This window comes from Sardina pilchardus, chromosome 5, assembly GCF_963854185.1.
Source record: "Sardina pilchardus chromosome 5, fSarPil1.1, whole genome shotgun sequence".
NCBI lineage: Eukaryota > Metazoa > Chordata > Actinopteri > Clupeiformes > Clupeidae > Sardina > Sardina pilchardus.
This window is the reverse complement of record NC_084998.1, coordinates 35,062,596-35,072,287: the sequence shown is the minus strand read 5'-3', so window position 1 is coordinate 35,072,287 and position 9,692 is coordinate 35,062,596. Positions and strand designations below refer to the sequence as shown.

Genomic DNA, 9,692 nt, shown 5'->3' with positions numbered 1-9,692 from the left:
CAGAGGTATCAGCATGTGTTGATGTGGTGTATATCATTTAAGAAATGCACATTCTGAATCTTGTCAGTATTGTTTTAACAGTGCAATTAGCTAGTGGCAATATGTTTTTTTTTTTACTTTCCCCTAGTTAACTATAGTGAGATATTTGTGAGATTACAGGAACCCCTCCTTTAGAATTTATGAACCAGAACTTGCTGGTTGTGTATTGCAGAATTTATATTTGACGTTACAATTTCACAATAGTCCACTGAACAGTCATGTCACTGCAACCAATGCAGTGCTTCTCTTTTTAAAAATATAAATCGCCCCCCAATCCCCCCCCCCCACCTAAAATGCCTTCAATCAAGCATTTATGAACAGAAAAGGAGGGTAGTAGAATGCTGACTACAATGACTGTATATTGCTATAATTTTATTGTTAAATTAACACAGAAACTAGACAAAACTACAATATATTTCGTCATTTTGGATAAGTATTAAGTGTGGGTTTAGACAATATTATACATAGTCAAACATCCTTTTTCACTTAAAAATGTAATTGTTTATGCACTCCCTTTTCTCAAAGGTTTACATCGTATTCACAAGATAGAGCATTGAGCCCTTCCGTCACCCTTTGGCTGATTCTTATAGTGTGTGCCACTCAAAGGCGAACATCACATTTAGCACCTCCAGACTCCGAGCAATCTCTTCTGGGATACAGTGTTGCAACCATAGATAATGTAGCTTCCTGTAGCGTTCAGGGCACAAGTGTAGAGGATTTCCACGGCTGGAAAAAAACAGATAAACTTTACCACCAAAGCTGTGTATCATCATTACCTACAAAAAACATCAGCCTTCAATAATGAGCTATTAGTCATCAGTACAGAAAACACATCATGACACATTATACAAACAAACAAAATCACAAAAACAAAATAAATTCCACACATGCAATGGTTTAGGTGCCAAAGATGCTACAAATGTGGTGGTCATTCTTCAATGACTGATGACCTAAGTATAAATATTATATTGGAGTCATTCTGTGTCAAATCAGATAAGGTTGTTGCTGCACCATCTCAGATTTTGTTCAAACTTTCATAATCAATGGGTCTTACAACCAAGGCCTGTGAAATATTTCTGTGCAAATCATTTGTCTTCATATCTTTTTCAGACCTTGAAATTACAGCTTGAAAAACACATGCCATGTTTGGGCATTAATATCTTAACAAATATGTTCCCTAGCCTCCCCACATTTTCTAGGGTCAAAGATCAACTCACTAGCATTTGTAATCAATTTAAAGTCTGTACTAAATGTCTCGACTTTTGAAAGGGCCCTAGATTTTGGAAAAATGTGCATTAAGTCTGCATGCATTTCTCGGTTGATCCAAAGAGGGTGCGTAAAGGCTGAGCTGTAACGTCTGTCTCCAAAGAGGGAGAGCCCTGCGCATCTGGTTGGGAGTTGCGCAAGGCAGGCAAGTGGAGGAGAGCGACAAGGAGGAGAAATTCGCAAATCAACTTGTAGCCTAGTTGAGGATCACGGTGATAGCGATGAATAGGATCATTTTTAATCACACGATTGCAGTTGTTTTACAGGGTAGCATTCATTCTTTATTGTTGATGTGTTATCAAGTTCACAGGCGCGATGGTAACTTGAATTGTTGAGCCCGCTGTCACATTGTTTCGCTATTTTAAGCTGCCAATAACTTAAGACATAGCCTATTATAGTAGGCTAATTCTAATATGATCTGATTTGTGAAACACATTCGAATTATATAGCCTAAATAAAGTAGGCTACCGTAATATAATGTGGTAACCTCCTGTTGTCTGCTTTCTGATAATCGGTTTAGAATCTAATCGTTACCCTCTGAATCGGAATCGAATAGAATCGTGAGGTGCCAAGAGATAGTCAGATTTGTCGTGTTATTCGCTATACCATTTTATACCATTTTATAGACAATATGTGCTCACATCTTGATATTATTTTGGACAGTCAGTCCCGCACTTCACCCTCAGAAAAGCAGGCACATATTAGCAAACGAACAATCTCCGTGGGAACTGGAATTTGTCGTGCCAGAAAATCCCTTTCAATGCATATGAAAATCTAAATAACTTAACGAATTTCCTTACCTAAGGATACCATTTAAGACATTTTGTGCAACACCCTTAAATAAATTCCTCACATAAGCCTTGTGGTTGATACTTAAGGGACACCCCGCTCTGTGTCAGAAAGAGGAGGGGCGGGCGCGGGTGCGGGGAGCAGCGGCTTGCCTGGAGCAATCAAAGCGCAAATTTGAACTATATCGGTATATACGATATGGTCTAATTCCATATCTCATTTTTAAAAATATCGATATATCTAAAATATTGATATATCGCCCAGCCCTACTAGTTAGTTCGATATTATCCTGACCGTCATCAGTACACCTCAACAAACTTTTTTTGCTATGCTTTGCCTGGCGAACCGAACCAAAGCTCATGGAAGGCTAACAGTTAGGACATCCGACTTGAGCATGTTACCAATATACTAGACTAGGGTATATTATTATAGCCCTAGACTAGCTTACATGCAGTAAATAGTCTGAGTATTTTGTCTTAGTTTGTACAGTGGGTACGGGTTGAGAATGCACCTTCTCCCACGGGACTCCCGAAGAGATCCCACAGGCTGTCAAGCCGATTTTTTTCGAGGCTAAGGCAATGTACCCAAACAACCACCAGGTGGCAGAAAGTTTCAACCCGCATTTCAACTGCATTTAATGATGAAGACCGCATATCCGTCAATAGTCGACTCCTTAATCTCATTTAAATCTCATTTAATCATTAAAATGAAGGTGATGACTGGCGAAATTAATCAAACGACGTTTCAATAAACCATTGTTGAAATGAATGAAAATGGTTATAGAAAATCACCTACACCCTAACGCCGACACAGCTGATTCTTTGATTGATTCTAAGCTGTTTTGATGTAGGGGATGGGTAAACTGGCGCACTACAAACATGCTACCAATCAAATGTAATATTATAGGACTAGCCTACTTAGACACTTTAGTCATAGGCAACGTTGCCATGTTAATTTGGGCTAGAAGTGCTTGCTTGTGGTGGCACTCCTGTCCGCTGCTTCTCCCGAATTGTGTTTGGGAAATTTGACAACAATCAGCTTAAATGTCAAATCATATTTATTTCTCTTTGGCTTTCACTTCCCACTCGGCGGTATTTAACTTTTTTTTTTTCAAACAACGTGCCATTCCGACATGAGGTCATTAATAGGCTATTAATGTCATAACTATTAGACTATCATTAGGCTTACTATGCATGGCTGTAGGCAGCTATGAGGCCACTGAGATCTGGACCTCATCGGTTTTGAGAGCTGAAAATACATGTGTTTGCTAAATATCGGTATATTGTTGTGCATGTTGCGTTCGCGACTCGGGGAAGTGAAAGCAGTTCTGTGAGACATTGCAAGTTTTCATGGTGATCATCGGCGCAGCTGTAGCTGATTGTGAAAGCCGATTGGAAATACATAAGTTTAGAGCGAACGTTTCAACTATGTTTGCCATGGTAGACAAAAACACTCAAATAAAACAATAGCCTAAAAAATAACTGTAGTGCGTAATGGACACGGCTCCAAATTCCTAAATAATTTTCGAGGTTGGCCATTTGGTAATATGACCGATCCTTACTGACAATAATTTAGACTGAGCACAACTTAAGTTGCACGAAGGCAAAATACAGTCCTAAGCCTATTATATATAGCCTGGCCAATTAGCCCATATTGTAGATGTGCAAAACCAGCATTTGCGTGCGTGCTTGCCGGTGAGGTGTAGCCTACAAAAATGAGCATAACATCTGATTATTAAAGTATGGCTGTAGGATATAGGCTACTGGTAAGAGAAGAGCTGGTTTAAAATTCAAGTGTAGTAAAAAAGTTTGTGCACATCCCCGGTCAAGGTGCAGAACAAGAGTAAATCATAAAAAATGGAAAAAGGTTTGCACACTTGAAATCCTTCTTTTTTTATTTGATTTTCTTTTCTTTAGCACAAAGGAATGACGTTTCGACCGTGTGGTCTTCTTCAGATTAAAATTCAAGTAACGTGCGCTATTTAACCCCTCGAGACCGACTGTATTGCAGTCTGCTGACACAGCCAGGCGACGCTCCCAACCCATTAATTCGTTTTGGGCACGAATGAATGGGTTGGCCCTTAGTTTAAATGGAGGCCGGGGAGAGCGCGCGGCAGCTATTGTTATGTATGGAGCTGGCTTAACAAAGTTTTGTGCGTTATAGCCTATATATATATATATATATATATAGAGAGAGAGAGAGAGAGAGAGAGAGAGAGATATTCCTGCATGCTGCATTACCGTGACCCTTAGCCTATACCTTGTGGATGTTTTTTTTTTCTCATTGGAATTCAGCAGGACAGGATGCCTTTTAACTATCAAACGCAAAAGCTGAGATTGTTGGAAGGACTAGGTTACTCAACAAACTTGTTTTTCGTTTCTGGGAGATCTCGTTATCGTTTTGGATAGTCGGATTTTATACTTATTGTATAGGATGAACAAAGTCTATGGACTTGCTATATTAAATCCAGTAGCCTAATAATTATATGTGCCACGTCCGATTTCGCAAGTGGTGTAGGCTACATTTAAAAATCGACAGCCGTCTGTGAGACTATCCATTTCATGAAGAGCAATTGTCTTGTGCGATCATTCCCCCTCCCCCACACTCGTCTAACCAGTTCACTACATTATAGCCTACCTATATGCGGCATTGAGAACGACTGCCTCCCTCCCCCCTTCCCTCTCGACACACTTGAGCCCGACACTATGTAAATGTAAAAATGTGTGTGAGTGTGCGCTGAACCACAAATTCACATATTAACTTTTCTTTTCAGCAGACATCGCAAACATAAAAAAAATCGCAAAACTGAGAAAATCTTTCATTTTTTTAATAAAACCTTTTGTCTTGATGAGTTCCGGAGAGGTTCGTAGAGTGGGTTTTGAACCCCGGTCGCTGGCGTACGGTATAGATGCTTCAACCAGTTGCGCCACAGCTCGAATCTTATCACTAAGTTGCTTAGCCTACATATTAATACTTGCCAACAAATATAAGGGATTCAGTCGAGTTTATTTATTCGCGGCATGCACTTGAAACGCCAATCGAAAGTTCTGACATGTTAAACTGACGTTAGTTATTAACGGCAAAGAAAGGAGCATTCTCAACCCGTACCATCTGTACATCCAACCTTGGATGTGTTGGTAGCCTGGCTCCGGCTGTCTACGTACTTCCGCTCAATTTCTTTTTCCATACCGTCTGGAATAACTTGATCCACCCGTATACTTTCGCTCCCTGGAAAACGAACCAACCAGCTAACAGAGGGCGTTCCTGAGAGCGATTATGTTTAAGATGCACGCCTATCGTTATCGTTGCCCCTGCTTCTGCGAAGTCAGAGTCTGGTATCCAGGCTAGAATTTTGGCCTTTGCTAACTTCTTAAAATTTTACAAACTCAACTGGGTGATGTTGCTTCAAGTGCAGTGAGTACAGTTGACCAGCATAAAATCGGCATTTCTCAGGCTGACTGGCCGGTGGCCGATCAAGTGAAAATAATAATAACTAGAAAAGCACTCAGAAGGCGCAGACCTCTGCCTGTATTGTTCTGCCTAGGTTGACATAAATTTGAACCTAAACTATTCAGATTGCCACCACGTGGCCATACAATGCCATTACACCGCTAAGCGAAAAACATAAATGGCTCCGGAATCCCGGCAGTGATATGGATCACTCCCAAAATGTAATCATCATTTCTGACCTTCCTTGAAAATTTCATCAAAATCCATCCATCACTTTTTTAGATATCTTGCTAACGAACAGACAGACAGACAGACAGACAAATGCTGGTCCCCGATTGGCTATTATTTCTTTGTTGTTTCATTGTAATTATAATCTTGGCTTCACTGAAAATGAGGACTACTCTCAATTAACCTCCAAGAATAAATAAAGCTTGAATGAATGAAAAACATAGCTCTGTGAATTTCCTGAAGGTAATAAAAGTTCTCAGCTCTCCTGCTCAGTAAATATTGAATTCAGTGATTTCCATGACTTCACATGACATTACATGAAGGTGTACATAACAGTGTGCTACAGGAATATTATGTTTGTGGGTGCAACAATAACTTGAATATACAGTCTTACCCAAGCTGGGGATCTGTCTCTCCATAATCATCAAGATATGGGGCTGGATATGTGCTTCCACGTGTTTTACTGGCCATAAGAACAATCTCACATTCTCTCACTCTGTTAAAAGGAATAAAAAAGACAGGAAAGATCAGCACCACCATGAGCCTTATCTTAGAGGTCACATGAACAGCATTGGCCCTACTCACCTAAGAAATAATCCCACTCCAGCCCCACAAATTGCAGCATGAGCGGTGCAGGCACCCACATATTCCCCATCCAGCTGCTTCTGACAGCAGGTGCTCTGAGAGCACAGCATATCGCCACAGAAGAGACACAGGGTAGGATGCTTTCGGTCATCATCTGATGACACAGGGCACCTGAATAAACAGGGAACAAAACACAAACACACACAACGTTCTGCTTTGCAACGTTCTTTCCATAAAGAGTAAGAACAATGGTTTGAACTTGTAGTGACTGAGTTGGGAAGAGAATAGTATTGGCTACTAAGGTTAAGCAGATCTTGATAATCATAGGACAGAACACAACAGTGCATAATGTAGAAGCTACAATGAGTCTGACTCCATACAAATAGTTATAAGTTGACCTCAAATATTACCAAATAGCTGATCAGCTAACGGCAGGGTAAAGGCATGGCACACAAGGTTAGATATATAAATGGTGGAACAGTTGGACCCAATCACAATTCTGTTCTACCCTTACTCTTCCCCTACCCCTTCTCTTACCCCTAGCCCTAGTCCCTTGTTCCTATCACTCACGTTTATCTTCTGTCAAATATGCTACCATTGCATTTTCAGCTCTGAATAAAACCGTTCAGGAATTATTTCAACAAAAGTGGAAAATGCCTATTTTGTTCTTAAAATCTAGTCGGGAAGAATGAAACCGGGATGGGGGGAAAAAATAAACATAGCCTACGTGCACAAGTAAGCCTAGTTTGAGTAGAACTACTGCTCTGCATTATCTTCCTGCTTTTTGACATTATGCATTGTATTATTTCATGATCACTTAACGTTGGATTCCTTTTAATGTTGTCATCAGTTAACTTCATTCAACTGCGCTTCTGAGTGAAGTGTCATTCAGTTGTTGTCCACTGCTAATTGCGTTAGGCGCAGATTACCCAACGAATTTCAGGATTGGTACATAGGACGTAAACTGAAGTATCATAGCGTGTGCTTTCTGCGTGTTGGCCTTGGCGCAAACAACGTTACGATCGCTAATCTATGTACATCTGGCCCCAAGTGCTTAAAATCCTTTAAAACACTTTAGTTTTACAACTTCAGTTTAATTATGTTAAACTTAATACTACTAAAATTACTTTAAAGTTTCTTTGTTGTCTGGTCAAATGTATTATAATGTAACACAGGAAATCTGGCTATTACATGTTTTAACGAGAAAAGCACTCAGAGAGCACAGACCTCCGCCTGTATTGTTCCTCCTAGGTTGTCATACATTTGAATCTACACTATTCATATTGCCACCACGTGGCCATACCATGCCATTACACCACTAAGCGAAACACATAAACGGCTCTGGAATCCCGACGGAATTACTTACATTACTTTTGAGTTATCTTGCTAACAAACAGACAGACAAACAAACAAACGCCAGTCCCCGATGAAAACATAACCTCCTTGGCAGAGGTAATGAAGATAAGGTCTGTAAATAAAATATATTGGGTCAATGAAAACCTTTTACTTGGAGATGGCAACCTATCATTACCTACTTTGAGAACTTAAAAGAACTGGAAACCATATGATCGCCCATATTTCCACTTTTTTGGGAATGTGTGGTACTATAACACTATTATAATAATAATAGTGTATTATAACATAGAAAAATAATAATAATAACAGCATATGTGAAACTCCAATTTCACATGCTACCTTTTTATTCAACATTTTATTTGATATTTTATTTAGTTTTTTGTAATGTTGAAATGCTAATTTTAAGCATTTTGATGAATGATGTTTGTGATGGATGTTTAAAGAAAAAGGTGGTAATTAGATGTATGAAAATAGAACGATGGTGGATATAAATAAGGCGATGGATGGATGGAGGGATGTAGAGAGATGAATTGGTGGATGGATGTAGAAAGAAAGATAGATGGGTGTAGATAGAGGTATCATAGAAGGGTACATGGATATAGTTAGACGGATAATGGATGGATCAAAACGTTTATCACATTTTCTGCAATATTTCACCAGTAACTTTTACAAAGGAAGCAGGCAACATCAGGCAAATGTCTTTTGGAACTTTTTCTCCATTGTTGACTGATCCAGCAACTCTTACTGAAATCCTTGTTGGAGGTGCTGCAGTTCCCCATTGAATTTACCGGAGACACAGACGGTGGAAACCAATTAAGGAATTAAGGAAGCATGGACTGTACACCTCGCTTCCAGCCATTCACCTGGCAAACGTCTGGTCACTAGCAAACAAGATGAATGAGCTGCTGCTTTTAAACCTAACCAACTGGGACTTTTACAGATCCGCCGCCCTGTGTTTCACCGAAACATGGCTCAGTGATAGAATCCCAGACAACACACTTCAACTGCCTGGTTTCCAACTCATCCGAGCGGATTGGTGCACAAAACTCTCAGGGAAAATGAAAGGGGGAGGGACGTAAACGAAGGTTGGTGTACAGATGTCACAGTGTTAGAAAAGACTTGTAGCCTTGTACAGATGTCTTCATAAACTGTAAGCCTTTCTATTCTCCGGTAGGTGTTTACATTCTGCCACAAGCTAGCATTGTAGACAAATAGACGCGTTACAACAATTAGCTGATAGGATGACAGACATTGAGAAAAAACACACTCTCGTCATTATTTACTGGGGATTTTATCAGCGCCAATCTCAGTAAGGAACTCCCAGACAGGATATCAAGATTCCCACCAGGGACAATAACACATTGGACCACTGTTTCACAGTTTTAAAAGATACCCATCACGCCATTTCCCGGGCAGCTCTAGGTGTCTCAGACCACTGTCTGGTTCACCTCATCCCAACCTTCTGCAATAACAGCACCTTGGTTCACTCCTAATCTTAAGAGGCTACACTAAGCCAAAGAAGAGGCCTACTGGAGTGGGGATTGGGACCTGCATAAACAGGCCAGGAACAAGCTGACAAAAGAGATCACGGTAACTAAAAGATGCTACAGTGAGAAGCTAAATAATAGCCAACGACCCTGCATCAGTTTGGAAAGGCCTGCAAAGGCCTGCAACAGGTCACAAACTACAAAAGACCATCCCCCCGTCCTGCTGAAAATCCCAGATTGGCTGATGACCTTAACGACTTCTACTGCAGGTTTGAAAAGCCCCCATTATCACACCCATCACATGCAATAGGTTTCCCCTCAACACCCAACCCCTCCCCCCACCTGCACTAACTATCTGTGAGAAGGATGTGTGTTGTCTCTTTCAGAAGCAGAACATCAAGAAGGCTCCAGGACCTGATGGGGTATCACCCTCCTGTCTGGGGGTCTGTGCTGAACAGCTGGCACCAATCTTCACGCAGATCTTCAACCAGT

At 40.5% G+C, this 9,692-nt stretch overlaps 1 protein-coding gene across 1 annotated transcript in view; it reads right to left on the bottom strand.

Moving 5' to 3' along the window:
• Window positions 1-385: 385 nt before the first annotated feature.
• The window catches only part of ubr1 (ubiquitin protein ligase E3 component n-recognin 1), a 144,131-nt gene continuing 134,824 nt past the window's right edge, over window positions 386-9,692 (bottom strand). Inside the window, exons 45-47 of the mRNA XM_062537372.1 lie at window positions 6,358-6,528; window positions 6,167-6,268; window positions 386-765 (exon numbers count right to left, since the gene is read on the bottom strand). Coding sequence (XP_062393356.1) covers window positions 624-765; window positions 6,167-6,268; window positions 6,358-6,528 — 415 coding nt within the window. The 3' untranslated portion in view covers window positions 386-623. The remainder of the gene's footprint in view (window positions 766-6,166; window positions 6,269-6,357; window positions 6,529-9,692) is intronic.